Genomic DNA, 22,492 nt, shown 5'->3' on the forward strand with positions numbered 1-22,492 from the left:
GTGTTTATAAAGACAGACAGCGTCGAAGTGTTATTAGTTGACTTTCTTAACCCTAAAATTGTCCCTGTTGCAAATATTCGTGCAATGGACAGTTACTTTTTTATTGAAAGACTCAAGCTTTCAAGTGTAGTGTTTATAAAATATAAACAACAATACAGTAGTTTTAGAGCACGTCAATACCTCTTGTTTTAAATTATGACACGGCATTTTACTTTTGGTTTAATTTCTTGAATTTTTTTAAATTTGGTTTTAATTTTTGAACATGGCAAACGACTGTTGATTGGTCATATAATGCAAAAAAAAAAGGTCCAAGATGGAATTGTCCTTGGGCCCTCACACCCACCCTTATGTTGTTGAAATAGGACATGCACACTTTAACAAACCAATCATTTCAGCGACAGGGCCTACCAAACAACTTTGGCTGAAATGATTGGTTTGTTTGGGCCCCCACACCAAAAAAGCTATTCATCTCTCCCTGTACAGACTAAACAGGCTCTACTGAGGCAAGATGTCGTCCTCATCCTCAACCTCTGATTCCTCTCCCCCTACAGTGTGTACTTCCTCCTCATCACACATTATCAATTCGTCCCCGCTGGACTCCACAACCACAGGTCCCTCTGTAGTATCTGGAGGGCAGTGCTGTACTTCATTGAGGAATTGATTATTCATTTTTATAAACATCATTTTTTCAACGTTCTGAGGAAGCAACCTCCTTCGCCGCTCACTGACCAGGTTCCCCGCTGCACTAAAAACTCTTTCCGAGTACACACTGGAGGGGGGACAACTCAGGTAAAATAGAGCCAGTTTGTACAGGGGCTTCCAAACTGCCTTTTTTTCCTGCCAGTAACAATATGGACTGTCTGACATGTCTACTTGGATGGTGTCAGCAAAGTAATCATCCATAATTTTTTCTATTGTGACAGCATCCAATGCAGCGAGAGTAGACATGTCTGCAATGGTTGGCAGGTCCTTCAGTCCGGACCAGATGTTATCAGCATCCCCGCCAGTGCCTCTTTTGGGAAAACTGAGCTTTTTCCTCGCAGCCATAGATGTGGAAGAAAATGAGGGTGGAGCTGTTGGCATGTCACGGTCCTCTTCAGAGGACAATCTCCTGACCAGCAGGTCTTTGCACCGCTGTAGACTTGTGTCCGCCGGAAACAGAGACACAACATACGCTTTAAACCGAGGATCGAGCACGGTGGCCAGAATGTATTCCTCTGACTTTAAAAGAGTGACCACCCTCGGATCCTGGCAAAGCGTACGAAGGGCTACATCCACAAGAGCTACATGCTTGGTGTAATCGCAATGGCTTACCAGCTCCTCCCTCACTTTCTCCAGCTGCTTCTGCAACAGCCTGATCAGGGGAATGACCTGACTCAAGCTGGCAGTGTCGGAACTGACTTCTCGTGTGGCAAGTTCAAATGGCTGCAGAACCTTGCACAACACGGAAATCAGTCTCCACTGCGCTTGACTGAGGCGCATCCCCACTCCTTTGCCTATGTCGTAGGTGGCTGTGTAGGCCTGAATGGCCTTTTGCTGCTCCTCCATCCTCTGCAGCATATAGAGGGTGGAGTTCCAGCGCGTCACAACCTCTTGTTTGAGGTGATGGCAGGGCAGGTTCATGCTTTTTTGATGTGCCTCTAGTCTGCGGTAGGCACTGGCTGAATGCCGAAAGTGTCCAGCAATTTTGCGCGCCACCGCAAGCATCTCCTGCACACCCCTGTCACTCTTGAGGTAATGCTGCACCACCAAATTAATGGTGTGGGCAAAACATGGGACGTGCTGGAAATTGCCCATATTTAATGCCCGCACAATGTTACTGGCATTGTCTGACACCACAAATCCCCATGAGAGTCTAAGTGGGGTAAGCCACTGGGAGATAATTTCCCTCATTTTCTCTAATATGTTGTCAGCGTTGTGCCTCTTATTAAAGCCTGTAATACACAATGTTGCCTGCCTTTGCACGAGCCGCCATTTTGTAGTTGCTGCTACTGATGCAGCTGTTGCTGTTGCTGCGGAAGGGGATGCATCTACCCAGTGGGCTGTCACAGTCATATAGTCCTTCGTTTGCCCAGAACCACTTGTCCACATGTCCGTGGTTAAGTGGACAGTGGGTACAACCGCATTTTTTAGAGCACTGAGGACACTTGATCGTACTTCTCTGTACATTTTTGGTATCGCCTGCCTAGTGAAGTGGAATCTCGACGGGATTTGGTACCGGGGACACAATACCTCCATCAACCCTCTAAATCCCACTCCACTGATGGCGGACACCGGGCGCACGTCTAACACCAACATTGCAGTTACAGCCGCAGTTATACGCTTTGCAATGGGTGACTACTATCGTATTTTGTGGTCATGGCAAACGACTGTTGGACGGTCAATTGTTTTGTGAAAGACTTAGCGGTCTTACGACTTCCCCTCTGGGAAGATGACCGACTAACAGCAGCAACAGCAGCAGTGGCAGTAGTAGGCGTACCGCTGCAGGATTCCTCGGATGAATCCCGTATTGAGGAGGACTCAGTCTGGCTGCTGACTTGGGCTGCAGGACTGAATCTGATGGAGATTGTGGAGGAAGTTGATGAGGAGGGTGTTGCTGGTGTGTATCCAACTGGACCACGGGATTTAGGTGTCCCTGTACCGATGAGGGTCCTAGCCCCAGTTCCTGAACTAACCACTGAACTATGAAGGTTATTCAGGTGACGTATAAGGGAGGATGTTCCTAGGTGGGCAAGATCCTTACCCCTGCTTATTTGAGCTTTACATAAGCTACATATGGCCATACATTGGTTGTCTGGATTTGGATAAAAATAACTCCAGACCGAAGAGGTGCATTTTTTGGTCTTCTGACCAGGCATGACGATGGGCTTTTTCATCCCATGGACATCAGCTGTTTCCCCCCCTGGTGCCTCATTTACAATAACCACATCACCATCCTCATCATCAAGTTCCTCCACAGCGCCAGCTACATCATCAATAGCCTCCTCCCGAGCCACCTCTTCCCGTACAGTGATGGGAAGGTCAGGCTTGACAACCACCAACATCCTTGGACTCGCCTTGTGGATTTGTGATAATTTCTCTTTAAAAGGCAGAGTTGTTTGCTGTTTTGTTGCTGACAGCATAACTCTCTTCAATTTTTTGTAGGGGGGGGAGGAGGAGGAGGGCTAAGATCCGTGGGTGAAGCTGAACCACTAGTCATGAACACGGGCCAGGGCCTAAGCCGTTCCTTGCCACTCCGTGTCGTAAATGGCATATTGGCAACTTTACGTTTCTCCTCAGATGATTTTAAGTTTCTCTTTTTGCTACTTTTTCTTAACTTGGGCTTTTTGGATTTTACATGCCCGGTACTACGAGATTGGGCATCGGGCTTGGAAGACGACGTTGATGGCATTTCATCGTCTATGTCATGACTAGTGGCAGCAGCTTCAGCATTAGGAGGAAGTGGGTCTTGATCTTTCCCTACTTTATCCTCCAAATTTTTGGTCTCCATTATATGTAGCACAAGATACTGCAGAATGTGTGAACTTGGTAATATTGCAGTACCAATGGACTTATACTGCTGTATTGGTTTTGCAAATTTGGTTATAATTATTATATATTTTATTTTTTTAAAAATTTTTATTTTTTTTTACTTTTTTTTTATTTTTTAAAAACTTGGGAATAATGGGGAAATAACTATGCCCTTAGAAGCACAGAGCACAGGACACAGCACCACTGGACTGAACAGGACACGGCACAGGACCCAGCAGCACTACGGAACTCAGCAGGACAGAGCACAGGACACAGCACCACTGGACTGATACTGCAGAATGTGTGAACTTTGTAATATTGCAGTACCAATGGACTTATACTGCTGGATTGGTTTTGCAAATTTGGTTATAATTATTATATATTTTTTATTTTTTTTTACTTTTTTTTTATTTTTTAAAAACTTGGGAATAATGGGGAAATAACTATGCCCTTAGAAGCACAGAGCACAGGACACAGCACCACTGGACTGAACAGGACACGGCACAGGACCCAGCAGCACTACGGAACTCAGCAGGACAGAGCACAGGACACAGCACCACTGGACTGATACTGCAGAATGTGTGAACTTTGTAATATTGCAGTACCAATGGACTTATACTGCTGGATTGGTTTTGCAAATTTGGTTATAATTATATATTTTTTTTTTTAATTTTTAATTGTAATTTTTTTTTTACTTTTTTTTTATTTTTTAAAAACTTGGGAATAATGGGGAAATAACTATGCCCTTAGAAGCACAGAGCACAGGACACAGCACCACTGGACTGAACAGGACACGGCACAGGACCCAGCAGCACTACGGAACTCAGCAGGACAGAGCACAGGACACAGCACCACTGGACTGATACTGCAGAATGTGTAAACTTTGTAATATTGCAGTACCACTGGACTTTTACTGCTGAATGTGTGAACTTGGTAATATTGCAGTACCAATGGGCTTATACTGCAGGATTGATTGTGCAAATTTTGTGGTAATTAAAAAAAATTAAATTAGTTTTTGGTATTTTTTTAAATAACTTTTTTTTATTTTTTTAAACACAGGGGAATATTGGGGAAATAACTATGCCCTTAGAAGCACAGAGCACAGGACACAGCACCACTGGACTGAACAGGACACAGCACTGGACCCAGCAGCACCACTGACCTCAGAAGGACAGAGCACAGCACACGGCACCACTGGACTGATACTGCAGAACACAGCACAGCACAGCACAGCACAGCACAGAACTAAACAGCACAGCACAGAACTAAACAGCACAGCACGAGATCTACCAGGACAGAGGACCACCTAACACACCCTCCCTCTACCCTGATCAATGCCCGAGTGAAGATGGCGGCGACTAGCGGGGAATTTATAGGATCAGAGTATCGCGAGATCCGACAACGGGATTATGAGTCAGAGCCTCAGTTTCAGATTTGAATTTGGCGCCAATACCCGGATCTGTCTCGGATCCGACTCGGATCGGCAACGTTCGGGTGGGCTCGGATTTCATAAATCCGAGTGCGCTCATCCCTAGTACAAATAAGCTATCAAGTATTTTGTGCCACATGACAGTCAGTATTTAACTTATGTGCAAAACAGAAAACTAGTTTGCACCCCTTGCATTGTAACATGGTTTTGTCCAGCAGAATGAAATAAGATACCTCTTCATTTAAGATCCTTAATGAATCAGGCCCAAGGTATTTAAATGAGCTGTCAGGGTGGAACTGCACATACATGAAGCTGTTCCTGATTTTATGTGTTCCACAGGGCTTTCAAGAAAGAACCAAAGACTTACATGACTTAGTTAAAGTGCAATGAAAGCATTGGTTTTCAGTGTGCACTAAATTTCCCCCGATGGGATATTGTTAACAATTTTAATTGAAAGTCTCGATCAGCATGCAGATTCATGTGTACACACTATTGATGTTTTACAAGATTTACCATCAGATCTGTGATCTTCATCTGTCATAACCATCTGCTGAAAAGATGGCGACTCTGTAAACTCTATAGAGATCTGCCTACACTGCTGGTCTTGAGTGTATACACACTTCAGAATTAGAACAATATAATTCCATCGTTGAATGAGATTTTTAGTCCAGTTTAAAAATCAAAGGATACGATGTGCTTAGGAACGATAATAGTTAATTGTTGGAGCGTACACACTAATGCAATATCGGGTCAAACATTCGTTTATCATGCGATTGGCCCGATAATCGGGTGAAAAACCTGTAGTATGTGCCCAACCTAAGCCCTGTATGCACAGATACATAATGACGATGTAAGCTAATGTACTTGGAATAATGATAGCACCCCTTACTATTAGGAATTATATGAAACACGAATAAGGGTGAACAGCAGTATTTTGGGAGGAAAAAAAAGTAACGTTTTAATTAATAATGGGGACCGGACAAATGTGATAATTATGAATAGTGTCCCACATTGTGGGGTCTATTTATTATTGGGAAATAATCCCTTTCACCGGCAAAACCAGAAAAGCCGGGTGACAGAGAGGCTCTGCAGATTGGCTGGTGAAGCTGTAAGAGTCCTCTTACTGCTGCCAGCCTGGGGAGTGGAGCTCACTCTGCCCCAATGAACATGTAATGGTAAATAGCGATCATAATAGATTTCCATCTCTGCAATGATTAGAGATACAAAATCTACGTTCTCACTGTTCCATGGTGTGAACATATGTATGCGCAAACATAAAATGTGCCTGTAAATTGTGATCTCCATAAATGAACCTTACAATTCTATAGCTCTGACACATACATCGCTACCTTTTCTACACCCAGGAAGATACTCTTGTTCCAAGTGGATGGTACTCCCAACACGATTTAGCAGGAGTACCAAGCACTCATCAAGTAAATTTGTAGTCAATTATGTCCTTTATTTTTTATGCCACTACTGTTTGAAGAAGTACATCATTTACTATAGCTTTAAATAAAATTCTTCCATAATCCGCCTCTGCCTTAGTCCATATTTTGGCTGTTTACACGGCTTCCACATTGACTCTGTTGTTCTGATGCATTTCACAGGTACAGTAACTAATGACAGTATGACAATAGTTAGTTATTGTTTAGTTAACAATAGTTAGATAAACAACCATAAATAATTTGAATGACAGTGTCATTCAAACTGGAAATTAGTACATTAGTACATACTGAATAGACTGAACCTGGGAGGCAGATAACATATGGGTTAATTTGCCGGATATTGCAGCAAAAGGTGTAACCGCAAAACAAGCGAGATGCCTGATAATAATCCCACAGAACTAAATCAGAATATTACCAGATATGTTGGAAAACTGGTTAGAAGATGAATGCTGTGGGTCCAAGCGAAAGCCAGAAGTGATCCAGATAATGTGCCTAGCTGCAGAATGGCTGCATCACCCCCAACTTGGCCGACCACTTATGTGGCCAAATGGGACAGTGATCCCGAGCATAATACTGTATGTTTAATGACGAGTTACCAAATAATGGGGCCTATGTATGAAGGCGAATGGCACATTTCTACTCTTTTTGCCATATTTGCCTCCTCTCAGTCTATCTGCACAGACATCCACCAGGAACGTGCACAGTTTTGTGAATGAAAGTTAACATTAGGTTGCTAGGAGTTATACAGTAAGTTTCACAATGTTATTAAAGAAGTCCTATAAGGGTCTGGCTGGCAAATTTTAGCTTGGGGGCAGAAACTTGGCTCAGCAGCCTATTAGGAACATTTTAAAGGTAAGAAATATGCAGGTGGCTCAGTGAGCCAGCCCAAGATATCCCCCCTATGAGACCAGACTGCAGGTAGGTGCCCCCTGCCCCCATTCGTTGTCCACTTTCCATGCTACATTTCTTCTCTATTAGGTGTGTTTTTCAATCATTTACTAATAAATGTAAATATTGTGTCACAGTCCCTTTTACAGTGGTACAAATGACATGAATAAAAGGGGGTTGTGTTACAAGCATTTGGTAATATTATATGAAAATACACCCAGGAATTAAATTAGAAACAGCATCTACAAAAGGAAGCAGAATAATTATATGAAAGGGGATCACAATCTCAAAATCACTGATGTGTGTCACTGATTTTGAAACAATAGGAACAAACTGTGCTTTTGTTTAATACATTGTCATATTTTCTTAATTGCAACTCTGTCAACAGTGTCACATACAAATAAGCCACAGGAAACCATAATACACTCAAGCCACAAAAAGACACTTGACTTAATTTGACTCCACAACACACCTTAAGGTAAGATATAATGTGTGTCATATTACACAGAACCAGTACAATGACAATGTAATAAGACAGAGCATGGTACAAACTAGTAGTCTAATATGAGTAATGAGGAAGCTTGGGATATTCCTAATATTTACATAACCATGTCCCTGAAAGTTAAACCATGTTATTATTACTTTGAATAAAGTTTAAGGTAATCTTATTACCTGCTTATGTGTTCCATTTGAATATGATCCATTGCTACAGTTCTTGTGGCCGTTTTCCTGGGGAACACCCTTGCCCCCTGCTGTCTTCCCCCAGCCCTCCTGGAAGCTCTGTACAGACACATGCCCTGCAGCTGCCCCATTAGCCTCACCCTTTGGCTGTAGGGTCAGGCCACAGGACCTCTGGAATTGGGCCACCAGCTGAGGATCCTGCAGAGTTCTCAGTAGATGCAGGGCCATGATATGTGTAATTGAAACTGTATAAGTGGGAACAGCACAGATCCAGTCCACTCCTTTACCCTTTGATCAGCATAGATACAGCAGAGTATAAACCGTGGGAAACAGGTGTGCAGGGCGGTCCTAGTGCCTGCACACACCTTACAACTGAGGCTGCAGCAGTAACACTTTCACTGCCAACTCCATTCAAGCAGCAGCACACTTCACACATTCAACAGTAATGTAACAACTGTCTCCTTAATGCTATCTGCAATGATAAGACCAACCTATTATGCCTTTATTGCTGTGCAGGACAGTGAGCTACTATAGTAGGTGATGTGAGGATCATCTATATCACAGGGTGCAATGATCAGAATATTTTGTTACTGTTTAGTCACATTTTATGCATCACAAGGCTTGCATCATAGATGTATGTTTTAATATATTTGTATAATCATAAGTACCCTATAAGCAACATCATGTATAAGCAGTTAATGGCTGATGGGGCTTGCTGAGACTTGTAGTTCCATGTGCTTAACTAATGTTTTATTAACTTTTTATTAACTTTTACATAATTTTCCAGACCCCACTGAAGATTTGAATGAACCCCAGTGCCATTCAGCATGTGGATGACCCCCCCAGTGCTATTCACCATGTTGTCACTGGGTGGGAGCTAAACAATTTTTGTGGCCCCAATTCCTATAGGGAATTCAACCCTGTGCTGATCAGGCTCAGTGGGACAATAATCGCTTTTTTATGATGTGCCAATACTTATAATATTTCCAAATGGGGACATCATTTAAAGTTCACAAATGAGGCACTACAAGTGGCAGCATGCACTTGTGCCCATACTGCCACTGGTAATGAAGTAGTATGCCAGTATAATAAAATAAAAAACATTTTCCCTTACATATAATCATTAATGAAATTTGCCCCAGTAATTAATTTATGAAATAATTTAACCCCCGTAACATAATTAATAATCATTCCTTCCCCTCTAAACAAGAAATCATCATTACTCTCATAAGTGAAAATTGCATTGTGCCTTCTTTTATGTTAAGAATGGTCAGATAGCTGTAGCAGAAGGTTTCTTTTCTTTCTGATGAATCTTGGGAGAGTTCCTGCTTCCCCTGAATCTCGGGCGAGGTTCAACTAAATCACACCCAATTATATAAAGACCAATACCCTTTTCCAACAGGTACATGTCCACCTCTGCCCCTGAAAATCATGACTGTCCTGTGCAAATCGGGTGCCGCACCAAGTCCCTCTTTCATTCTATGTTGTCACTATTTTACATTATGTATCTTGCATTGATGTTTGTGTTGGCTGTGCGTGATACACTGGACGTAGTAATACACACTGCAGGTCTGTGGGTTAATAGGGGATTAAAATAGCGATTATGGCTTGTCGATTAAATATCCTATAAATATCACTTGCATCAAGCAGTCTGCATAAAACACATTTATATATAAATTATGACATGAGATACGCCAGGGAGTTACTCCAATATCTCCACAAGTTTGTGGTACAATATGGGTTTAATTTGTAAGTTGACTATATTATGCCTCCAAGAGAATGCTACAATGCATTCCAAAATGTTATTTATCTTTGATATACATGAGCTATTTAATCAATAATTTTGATTTGCCATATGGTGAACAAGAAAACCTTTTGCGCTAAACCTATTACCGGTAATACGGTATTTTCAACCCTGCTTTCTGCTTGCGTCTCATGGAGCTGCGAGCAAAAAGCTGGCATTGAAATTACTGTTTTAACGGTAATTACGCGCACTATTACTGTAATATCGGTAATAGTGCGCCAGCCGCGTTACTTTCGGCAGTGTCACGGCCAAATGAAATCCCCTCTAACTTTTAGTTCCAAACTCAGAAGCGATGAAACCTGTTTTATTAAACCTCAGATATGGACTAATGAAAGTTGTGCTGTGATTAGAACCCTGGACTTCAAATAACAACTACAGAGGATAGTGTGATAGTCATCTGCTGATGAAACCATCAGAATAAATGGAGAAATGCGTCAGTTTTGCTTTTTAAATAAAATAAAGACATCTCTGCAATTGGCTGCATGAGAACTGCATAAAACGGACACCATTGAAAAGCGCTAAGTTATGTCTATTTGTGGAAGAATCTGACCACCTGGATTTTTCAAAATACCAGAACCTTTACAAATTGCTTTATACCTCAGCTAATCATCCACAGGGACTAGTTTTGGCTCCTGACATATTATAACCACCGCTAATAGTCCGACTTCCACCTCAGACACTACTGAGCCAGTACTATGTAGATATACAGTATGGCACCTTCCTTATTGCAATATTGAGCCTGCATAGTTTATTGTGCTTTTATTTATATATTTTTTTTAAACTGCTAACTGCTCTAGTAGTGTCTTAGTTCTCTTTCTGTCACTATTGGCCTGTAGTAAGATCTCCATTTACAAACTTCTTCATTTGCTCTCAGAAATGTCTGCTTGGCTATTAAGCTTCTAATAGTGTTCACCATGAATATTATCAGATGTTTTTGTGTTGTGCAGTATCCGTCTTCACATGTATGAACAAGCAATAAAGAGCATATTGCTTCATTAGGGCTTGTCTAATCAATGCAAACATACCCCACCTCCATAATAGTATTTACATTTTCTTTAGTCTTACCTATCTGGCAAGCCCAGCTGTGATCAAGAAGTGTGCAGGCTCCTTGCATAGTAATGTTACATTGCTTATTTAATCTGCAACTCTGCCTATACCCGTCCCCCCCCCCCGTCCCCCGTGTTAGTCTGACTTCAACTTTGCATGTATACCTTTTTATCTAGCTGTCTTTGTATGTGTGCATCTCTTTTCCCCCCTTTTGTGTGTGTATAACTCTGTTCCCTCCTATGTTTATCTGCATCCATTTCCCCCTTTGTGTGTGTGTACCTCTGTTCCCCTTTGTGTGTGTGCATCTCTGTTCTCCCCTTTGTGTGTGTGTACCTCTGTTCCCCTCTTTGTGTGTGTGCATCTCTGTTCCCCCCTTTGTGTGTGTGTACCTCTGTTCCCCTCTTTGTGTGTGTGCATCTCTGTTCCCCCCTTTGTGTGTGTGTACCTCTGTCCCCCCATTTGTGTGTGCACCTCTGTTCCCCCCTTTATTTGTGTACATCTGTTTCCCCCTTGGTGTGTGTACCTCTGTTCCCCCTTTGTGTGCGGCGGGAAGATAACTTTTGCATGGGGAAGCATTGTGGGGTTACTTGTGCCACTGCAATACCTGTTCTGTTATCACCACCGCAGGCATTGGCCCCACTTATCACAATTCTATCTAGGGCAAAAGGTGTGCTAACAGAACCTACTTTGTGTCGGCCCCGCCTACAGTTGTTTTGGTCCCGCCTACATGAGGCCACTTTCAGAATTTTTTGTCAGGCCACTTTAAGTTCCCAATCCGCTCTTTCACCAGGGGCGACCTAGACTTTATGTTTAGGGGGGGGGGGGCGATTTTGCATAATCACGCCCCCTCCTTTACTCTGGCTGGCTCGCATTTAGCCCCGCCTTCCGCTCGCGATTGGCCATGCCCCTCCCGTTTTGATCTGCTCTGGGACCACTCTGATTGGCTGGCCCGCATTTAGCCCCGCCTTCCGCTCACGATTGGCCCCACCCCCTCCCATTTTGATCAGCGGCTGGGACCTATTTTAAAGGTAGGCTTTCTGCTGCTAGGGGGACCAATGCCCCGATCGCCCCTCTGGATCCGCCACTGTCCTTCACTCTTGTCACTTTTGGTTTGTTTAAAATGTTTTTAAAAACAAATCATCACTTACCTTGGACTCAGAAATGACTGAAAAGCAAATAACTTAGGAGACAATATAGGCACCAGTGTGCTCAAGATTTGTAAGGAGAAACTCTATGCTGACACAATTATAGTTACAGACAGGTGCCATAGAGCCATGTAACAATAGACAATATCTATTGTTTTTGTCCCTTGCAAGAAATGACCTATAATACATTACCATAGGTGTTGTAAACAATGGGTTGGCAGATAATCTCTAGATTATTACACAAAGCTGTCATCACAACTCATTAATTGTATTTTACTTGGATGATGCATTAAACAAAAGATTACTAACATCACAGGGAGGAGACCTCTGTCCTCCTGTGTGTTGTATCCACTCTTTGACAAAGTGTAAATATGCACTTTGTCCTATTGATGATACTGCCTGGTGTTTTTCAGATAAGATGAACATGATGCTATGGGGCAGACCTTCAAAGTGTTCATAGTTGCTAACTTCCAGGTTTTGAACATTTGTATCTATTAATATTTGTATATTTTTTTAAAAAATATTATCCAACTCCCAAGTGCTACTTATCTTGTTTGGATTGTCAAATACAGTTCTGAGTAGCTATGATAAATGGTACAATTTTTTTTAAAAAAAGGTAATTATTTAAAATTCTCTAGAATGTTATTATTAGCATGTTCCGTAGTGATTATTTGTTAGACAGGTGTAAGCATTCTATATCAGCATACAGTGTTTACATCCCATACATGCAAAAATTTTTACAAATGTTTGCAAGTATGCATTCTTTCATGTGATTTATCTAAGAATTATATTTAAATAATAATGTGTACCTACTGTTCTTATTATCTATATTTGTATGATAAAAGTCCACACCACGTATAGCTAGTAGCTACACTATTAACCCTCCAATCTGCCAGGGTCACCAAGAGAGGCCCCAGTACAGCAACTTCTTAAGGCCCCTTCCATAGCCCCTGATGGGGGCATGGCCACACCAATTTGGTGACTCCTCTCATTGCATAGGCAGGCCAGGACCCCCATGCTTTTCACCTGCTACCCCTACCCCACCCCTCGGTGCACCTACAGCTAGAAGGACTTAACATTTGCTGAGGTGAGGAGGATGGGAGGGAGGGAGAAGAGAGGGGAAGGAAGCAAAAAGGGCCACATAGGACCCCTCATGGCTGCCTGGTGTGTGTATACTCACTGAAGGTCATTTACAAAATGAGTCAAAATGCAAAAGAAAAAAAAAAACAACAGGTGAAAAAGAAGGTGGTAAGGAAAATTTTAAAACATGAAAATGGCCTCAACATATATAGAAAATTCCTAAACAATACTGTACACTAAATACAAGTGTATAAGTGGGTCAATCAATTTATAATTTCTGTCAAGTGCTTGAAAAATGATATACCAGCTCCCCACTGTCACTTGAGAAAAATAAAGTATTGATAAAATGCACAAGGGTTTGTTGCATATATTTACTAATACATGGTACAGGATCAGGGCAGGATTGTCCTAACTTGAGTACATACTTATAATTATGCTTTTATACATTGATGACCAAAATGAACTAGAGGTAAAAAAAACAATACTTACATTTACAGGACCATCATGGTAATATGATGTCAACAGCAACAACATCTGCAAGAAAAATTGACAAACCAACAGAGGGAGAACATGACATGATGGTCACCCTGCATGTGGTCAACAAATATTCAGGAGCACCTGCTTTAAAAGATATGCGCATAGGAGTGGGGGGGAATTTGCTACAAGCTGCGGGGGGCAGGGGGATTGGATTGCCGAGAGTGTGACATAGGCAAAGGGAGAAGATGGTGCAGAGGGATGTGTGAGAGAGACAGGGGAGAAGATGGTGCAGGGAGATAGGTGAGAGACACAGGGGAGAAGATGGTGCAGGGGAATATGTGAGAGACAGGGAAAAAGATGTTGCAGGGGATATGTGACAGGGACCGGGGAGAAGATTGCACAGGGGGATAGGTGAGAGAGACAGCGGAGATGTGCTCTGAGATGGACAGGAGAGAAGATAGTGCGGGGGCATATGTGACAGGGACAGGGGAGAAAATGGTGCAGGTGGATATGTGAGAGGGACAGAGGAGACAATGGTGCAGGGGGATTTATGAGAGGGACATAGGAGAAGATTGTGTATGGGGGATATGTGAGAGAAACAGGGGAGAAGATGGTGCAGGAGCATAGGTAAAAGAAAATGTAAAGGGAGAGACAGCTTAAGAATGGGAACGTCAGGGATGCAGCCACCATAAAACATAAGTAGTAATGAAGGATCAGAATGCTCAGAGGGGAGAAGTGTTAAAAAAATTCAAGCCTTCATGCACCATTCACTTATAATTATATTTTCCATAGCCCTACGTCTAAATTTCTGTTGGAGGTGCGTATGGACTGGAGTTAAGAGACGCTGGTGTCCATCAACAGTGGCCATAGAAAGTCATCTAACATATTGTGCCGGCACCAGGAAAGAGAGGTAGTGGCTAAAATTAGGGCCAAGCATAGTGTTACAGCCTAATAACAGTACAGAAACTTTATATGTTAATACATACATTTTAAATATTACAGAATACAATGTAAAATACTTCTACTAACATAAAAAGCCATTTACAAAACTGCACCTACATAAAACTCTTTACGTTTCAAAATATCTCCCAACCCAACTACTCTGCTCTGTCCAAGATCTACGCCTCTCATCCCCACTTATTACCACCAAGCTTGGTTACAGGACTTTTTTTTCTAGATTGCATCCACTTTGTGGAACTTCCTTCCTGGCACAATGATTTTTTTTAGCCTCCAAAATTCAGGTGTACCCTGAAAACTCGCTTCTTTAGGCAAGCTTATCAAGTTCCGACTCCACATTAACTTCCCAAGACTAATCTGCCTGGTTACCACCACACTACATGGTCCACTCAAAAGTTACATCTATTCTCTTTATATAGTCAAACAAGCATTGCAATATGGTTTGTCTTGGAGCAAATTTACTATTTTCTTTTTTGCTTTGCTCAGCATCAGGCCCCCTATGTCTAATAGTGAGGTCATCTACTTCCAAAGTCTCCAACCCCTCCTCCATCACCATGGACAACACTAAACTCTCCTCTGGTCTCTCCTTTACTCCATCCAATCGCTCTCACAAGCCTATCACTTCCATCTTCAGTATAGCGTCATGAAAAGACCTTTTATCACTCTTCTTAAGAGAAGTGGGATGAAGCTGCACTAGATATATATTTATCTCAAGAAGAATGATATTATAAATAAGATTTTTGTCTGGAGGTGCTCTCATGAAAATTCTTTCAAACTGCTCTTTGATGGTTAAGAGAAGTTGCTCTTGGAGGATGTGTTGGCACCATTCTTTATTCATGGCTGTGTTCTTAGGCAAAAGTGTGAGTGAGCCCACGCCCTTGGCTGAGAAGCAACCCCACACATGGATGGTCTCAGGATGCTTTACTGTTGGTATAACACAGGACTGATTGTAGCGCTCACCTTTCCTTCTCCGGACAAGCGTTTTTCCAGATGCCCCAAACAATCTGAAAGGGGATTCATCAGAGAAAATGCACTCACACCTGCCTGCTTCCATTCCCGAGTAAGCTCTGCACTGGTGGGAGTGGGTTCACTCACAATTTTGCCCAAGAACACAGCCATGAATAAAGATTGGTACCAAAACATCCTCCAAGAGCAACTTCTCCCAACCATCCAAGAACAGTTTGGTGACGAACAATGCCTTTTCCAGCATCATGGAGCACCTTGCCATAAGGCAAAAGTGATAACTAAGTGGCTTGAGGATCAAAACATCGAAATTTTGGGTCCATGGCCAGGAAACTCCCCAGACATTAATCCCATTGAGAACTTGTGGTCAATCCTCAAGGGGTGGGTGTACAAACAAAACTCCACAAATTCTGACAAACTTCAAACATTGATTAGGCAAGAATGGGCGGCCAACAGTCAGTATGTGGCCCAGAAGTTGATTGACAGCATGCCAGGGCAAATTGCAGAGGTCTTCAAAACGAAGGGTCAACACTGCAAATACTGACTCTTTGCATAGACTTAATGTAATTGTCAATAAAAGCCTTTGACACTTATGAAATTCTTGTAATGTTACTTCAGTATACCATAGCAACATCTGACAAAAAGGTCTAAAAACACTAAGGCAGCAAACTCTGTGGAAACCAATACTTGTGTCATTCTCATGGGCAGCACGGTGGTTAATACTTCTGCCTCACAGCGCTGGGGTCATGACTTCAATTCCCGACCATGGCTTTATCTGTGTGGAGTTTGTATGTTCTCCCCGTGTTTGCGTGGGTTTCCTCTGGGTGCTCCGGTTTCCTCCCACACTCCAAAAACATACTAGTAGGTTAATTGGCTGCTATCAAAATTGAGCCTAGTCTCTCTATCTGTCTGTCTGTGTATGTTAGGGAATTTAGACTGTAAGCTCCAATGGGGTAGGGACTGATGTGAATGCGTTCTCTGTACAGCACTGCGGAATCAGTGGCGCTATATAAATAAATGGTGATGATGATGATGATTCTCAAAACTTTTGGCTATGACTGTACTACTGAAATATAAAGTCATAAGTAGAACATTGCGCAGAAAGACAAGACAATGTAAATTAAACACTACTCCTTATTGTCTCTCCTGCCTGTTTTTTCAATGAATTGGGCTGTTTTTTAATCCTATTCCTGTTAATTTGTTACACTTCCACACAATATTGTCAACAAATTTCTCTTTGCTCCAGTGGAGTTATAGTCAGGTCCCCAGTTTATGTTTAATAGATTATGGTGCAGTTACTGCTATGTCCTGTTTATCCAAATACCTAGTATGGATTTGTACATTTAAATACAGTCCTCACTGCATAAGGATTACCAATCACTTAGGCTAGATGCTGATTATGTATAAATAAACCCTTATTGTCTTATTTCCACTTTAAAAATAACTTTGTTTCGTCTTAGATCTAGTTCTCAGACTCCAACCTCAGACTTTATGTTTCCAGATTGATAACTGATTACTAGATAAAAAAGAACTAGATTAAATACTGCTAAACTATTCAGATGGTACTGCCGACAGAATGGCTGATAGACTGGTCACTGTACAGTGCTAAGGTAGCACGATCCTATTCTCATTTTTTTTAAACTAGGCTGGTTACTGGACCAAATATAGGACGTTAGACTTGTGATAAATATCCTGAATTCCTATTATCCAGTCCAGGCTAATACCCCAGAAGGAATTCAGATTAGAAGACTATAGTCTCCACTATATATTATTTGCTCCCTAACTGGTTAGCTCCGACACCTAGTCTAATGCTGCTAGACTGGTTACTGAACAGCGCTGAAACTGAAGGAGCTGCCTGGCTGATACTGGAGAGTGCTGGAAGTTGACATCGAAAAACTAGTAAGTTCCTCTTTGTAATTGCAGGTCAGGAATGAGACAGATTAGAAGGACAGTGATTATTACCATAGTGAAGTACCTAACTCAAGGATTGAACTTTTGAACTTATTTTTGATTGTTTATAGTGTAATGTTCATGTTCTATTGATTGCTGCTAATTTAAGAATACTGCATGTCTTTTTAGAAAAACTGAAGTAAGGTTTCATAGAGTTGCATTCGCTACAGTACTGCATTTAATTGTTGTTTGATCTTTCCCCAGTAAAAGCCTATCCTGTCATGGTAGCATTATGTTTCACTTTCTTGGCTGGTGTCAGGGGAGGGTGGAAGTTTCACACCTCTCCACTGAAGGAACCTATATATATAATTTTCTGTATTGCTTTGGTTTTGCTGTTCACCTGTATTGCTGTGTTATGCTGTAGATCCTCACAATAAAGCTCCTGTTTGACCCCGACTCAAGACTTTGGCTGATGACTTGTTGTTAACTCTCTACAAGTTGGTATCAGAAGAGGGATCATCTCCTGCCTTGAAGACATGGGAGATAGCGTGGAGTTGTGATGTGGCAGTTCCTGGTACATTGAAGGAGCTGCAAGAACAAGAAGTACAGCAGCAGCAGCTCCAGCAGGACCAAATTGAGCAGATGACAAAACAAACAGAATGTCTACTCATACTCTTCAGGGTACTGCACACCAGGAGGCTGAGAGACAAGGTAGAAGCTGTCTCCGCTCACGCTTCAATGGCTCCTTTAATTCCTATGATGAAGGCTGGCAATGATATTGATGCTTCACTGACCACATTTGAGTGCCCAAAACTGCTGGGCTATTCCAGTTGCCCCTCTCCTAAAGGAGGGAGGGTCAGGCAGCCTATGCGGTACTCTTTGCCAGTAATTATGGAAAAGTGAAAAGTGAAAGCAGCCATGACCGGTTTGCCCTAAATACCGAGACCTACCAACAGCGGTTCTGCACAGAGTGCTGTAATCCCACTACTAGGCTACAGGCCTTAGCGTTGAAATTGGCTGACTTTGCAGACAAGTGAAATAGCCTGGAACTTTATATGTCCATCCAGCTGGTGGAGTGCAATTCACCAGTCTGCTTCCCCACAGCCTGGCTCGGTGAGTGAGTTGACTGGTGACTTGTTCTTAACCCACAACAGAGCTTTATTGTGAAGATCAAAGAACATTAAAAAAAATCAAATAAAAAAAAAAAAGGTTAATAAAAAGCATAATAAGGGGAAGGATGTAAAACAAAAATCACAGCATTTTAATATTCCACAGAGCACTATCATGTCCATCATAAAAAATTAATACAATACGGCATGATCTTATAAGGTGACACAGAGCTGTGGCTATGGGTCTGACTCCAATCATGACCATATGTGTGGAGTTTTTATGTTCTACATGCTTTTGTGTGGGTTTCCTCTAGGTGCCCCAGTAGCCTACCACTGGTAGGTAAATTGGCTTTGGACAGATTTGAGTGTGTATGTTTGTTTGGTAGGGACTTCTCTAAGTGTAAAGAGCTACATAATAAGTTGGTCTTATATAGATAACAATATGACACTGCTACTACAACTATGAACTTGCTTAGAACAGGTTTTCTTCCAAAACTGAGCATCTAAAGCATTTGTCTTCCACTTCAGATATGCGAAAAACTGCCCATGAAAGGATAACAAAAAAAATACAATGATCATCATCATCATTTATTTATATAGCGCCAACATATTCCGTAGGGCTTTACAATTGGGGACAAACACAGTAATAAACAAACTGGGTAAAACAGACGAAGAGATGAGAGGGCCCTGCTCGGAAGCTTACAATCTATGGGTCAATGGGAGTTAGATAAATGAGGTTAAGTCTATATATTGAATTTTAGTCCAGCCAGATTGCAAAGGTACAAAAAAAAAAAAAAAAGGGATTAGCATGCTATATGATCCAGTCACCCAGCAATGTTTGTCAGAGGGTTGTTGTCTTGTGTGGATTGTGTAACAGGTGGTAATAGGGTAATCTAGTAAAGTTAAGAGGGTGGTTGAGGAATATTATAAGCTTGTCTGAAGAGGTGGGTTTTTAGAGAACGCTTGAAAATTTGTAGACAAGAGGAAAGTCTTATTGTGCGAAGGAGGGAATTCCAGAGTGGGTGCAGCCCGGAAAAAGGGAATGGGAGGATGTGATGAGAGTGGATGAGAGACGCAGATCTTGTGCAGAATGGAGTTGTCCAGTTAGGAGATATTTTGAGACCAGTGAGGAGATGTATGTTGGTGCAGCTTTGTTGATGGCCTTGTAGGTTAGTAAAAATATTTTATAATTGATTAAGTAAAACATAGACAACCAGTGCAGAGACAGAGTTATTCAGCAGAGGAATAACTATTTGCAAAGAAAATCAATCTAGCCGCTGCGTGCAAAATAGATTGTAGGGGTTTGAGTCTGTTTTGGAAAAGACCAGTAAGGAGGGAATTGAAATAGTCAATACGGGAAATGATAAGTGCATGAATTAAGGTTTTTGCAGTGTCTTGTGTAAGATATGTGCGTATTCTGGAAATGTTTTTAGGTGTATGTAACATGATTTAGATATAGAGTCGATGTGGGGAACAAAAGATAGTTCTGAATCAAGGATCACACCTAGGCAGCGAGCTTGAGGGGTGGGTTTTAAGGTCATGTTGTCAACAGATATAGAAATATCAGGTATGCTTTTGTTGGTGGGTGGGAATATTATTAACTCTGTTTTAGAAAGATTGAGTTTGAGATGGCGAGAAGACATCCAAGATGAAATGGCAGAAAGACAGTGAGTAACGCGAGACAACACAGGTGGTGAAAGATCAGGAGAGGAAAGATAGATTTGGGTATCATCCGCATAGAGATGATACTGAAATCCAAAGGAGATTATTAGTTTTCCAAGAAAAGAGGTGTAGATAGAGAATAGCAGAGGACATAGGACTGAGCCTTGTGGTACTCCAACTGATAAAGGAAGCGGAGCAGAAGTGGATCCAGAGAAATTAACACTGAAAGAGCGATTAGATAGGTAGGATGAGAACCAGTATAGGACAGTGCCTTCAAGACCTAGGGATTGTAGTGCTTGTATGAGAAGAGAGTGTTCAACAGTGTCAATTGCAGCAGAGAGGTCCAGGAGAATTAGAAGAGTAATGGCCTTTAGTTTTAGTAGCGATCAAATCTTTGACAACCTTAGTCAACGCAGTCTCTGTGGAATGTTGAGAATGAAAGCCAGACTGAAGAGTATCCAATAGGTTATTTGCGGAAAAGAAGCATGTGAGGCAAATATAGACAAGTTTCTCTAGAAGCTTGGAGGGGCACGGGAGCTGAGAGATGTTACGATAATTTAAGAGAGAGTTTGGGTCAGAATTTAGTTTTTTCAAAATAGGAATAATCACTGCGTACTGTATAATGATGGAAAGATAGCAGTAGCGAGCGAGAGATTACAGATTTTAGTTAGAGGTGGAATGAGCACAGGAGACAGGTTCTACCAATTTGTGAGGGAATAGGATCAAGAGGACAGAAGGTAGAGTAGGAACATAAAAGAAGTGTAGATACTTCCTCATTATTTGTGGGGTCAAATGAAGAGAGGGTGTCAGAGGGTGCTGGGAAGGAATTAAGCTGATTGCTTGTCGAGGAAGAGGATACTATTTCTAGTCTGATCTTATCAATCTTGTCCTTGAAGTAGGAAGCAAGATCCTGGGCACTGATAGTAGACAGAGGGTTTGGGGTGGGAGGATTGAGAAGAGATTTCAATGTGTTAAAAAGGCGTTTGGGATTAGAAGCCTGAGGATATGTTAAAGAAAACGCTCATGAAATCATGCCAGTGGCGGATCTAGAGGAGGCAAACAGGGCAATCCTCTTCACTTCATTATCGTATGTCAATAATCTGACTCCACAAAATTAAATCTTGTTTCCTTTTCATCCTCCATGGCAGCCATAATGAGTGGGTAAACTCCAAGTAGGGACAGGAAGAAATACCCCTCTGAAAGTATATAATGTAACTACTCCTTCCACTGGTGTATTTATTCCTGTCTCTCAAGCTGAGTAAGGAGCTTGTGTAGTGTGGTGTAGATTTTTTTGCTTTAAGTAAAGGGTTTACGTGTTCCCGGAGTTCCAGTACTGTTGTGGGGGAAAAATGGCTCATAAATACCTGATTGTAGCATGAAAAAAACAGGACATGATGCACATACTTACTTTTTCTATTGAAAGAGAAGGTGTATGCATGCACAGTAGGATATCAGCACAGGTGTGATGTCACTTCCGAGACACACACAGTAAAGACCAGCAAGTGAATTTAGCATGTATTAAGAGTTTCCTGCAGGTATCTCTCTTACAAAGCAGCTGTGGAAATTGCTCCACATCTCACCATTATGGAGTAAACCATCCCAGCCACTCTTTATTAACAAATTATTAAAGTATTTGATAAACATCAGCCCAATCTAAGAGTCTTAACCGGATGTCTACCTTCAGGTAGAGAAAGCTTCCCAATGGTGATCAGTACTGAAAAATTGATGCAGCTATAGCCAGTGTTTAAACACCACCAGTGTTTCAACCAGAACCACTATAACTTTGGAAGATCTGATGGATTGGGAACATGTAATGTTGTTTCATGTCAGGCACCATCCCCGTACTTCTCCTAGGTGCCAGGGAACGGTCACCTGTCCTACATCCTGCTCGCATCCCTGTCACGGTTGGCTTACAGGAAATTGATCCCTAGGCTCTGCTGAACATGGCTAAGCCCACCCATGGGCGCGGAGTCTAACAGACAGGTGGTTTTCACCAGGAACCCCCACAAGGAGGTATGGTCTTGGCTGCACCAAGTCTGCAGGTCGCGGACCCGTGAGTGAGTTTACAGCAGAACGATGTGGGGGAGCCAGGTGAAGTGGATGGAGACGATGGAGTCCACAGATGAGTGGTATAAATACAGGCACAACAATAATATAGGCTGATGATCAGCAGCCAATGAGTCACTAGGAGAATAGGTGCTCTGTGGTATGCAACGAGAGGACAGAGGCTGTCACTATGAAGTACTCTGGAGATGGTAATGGAAGTACTGGAGCAGCAATAGTTCAACACAGCCAGAGGCTGAAGGCCGACTGGAGTGGTGGAGGTAACTCGTAGTAACAGCTGGTGAGTCCCAGATGAAATAGCAGCTCTGCACGGTAGTGATGAGAGAACTGGAGCGGTCACA

At 42.1% G+C, this 22,492-nt stretch overlaps 1 protein-coding gene across 4 annotated transcripts in view; it reads right to left on the bottom strand.

The window, feature by feature from the left end:
* SGPP2 (sphingosine-1-phosphate phosphatase 2) overlaps positions 1-22,492 on the bottom strand; it is a 99,554-nt gene that overhangs the window by 50,542 nt on the left and 26,520 nt on the right. For 2 of the 4 annotated variants that reach the window (XM_075201860.1, XM_075201859.1), the window contains exon 1: positions 7,945-8,250. The exons of 1 other annotated variant lie outside the window; for it this stretch is intronic. In XM_075201860.1, the coding sequence (XP_075057961.1) occupies positions 7,945-8,181 (237 nt within the window). In that variant the 5' untranslated portion in view covers positions 8,182-8,250. Of the gene's footprint in view, positions 1-7,944; positions 8,251-17,716; positions 18,046-22,492 lie in introns of those variants that run through there. One more of the 4 variants, XM_075201862.1, reaches the window with a different exon arrangement.

The sequence above is a fragment of the Mixophyes fleayi genome, chromosome 3, assembly GCF_038048845.1.
Source record: "Mixophyes fleayi isolate aMixFle1 chromosome 3, aMixFle1.hap1, whole genome shotgun sequence".
In the NCBI taxonomy this organism is placed as follows: domain Eukaryota; kingdom Metazoa; phylum Chordata; class Amphibia; order Anura; family Limnodynastidae; genus Mixophyes; species Mixophyes fleayi.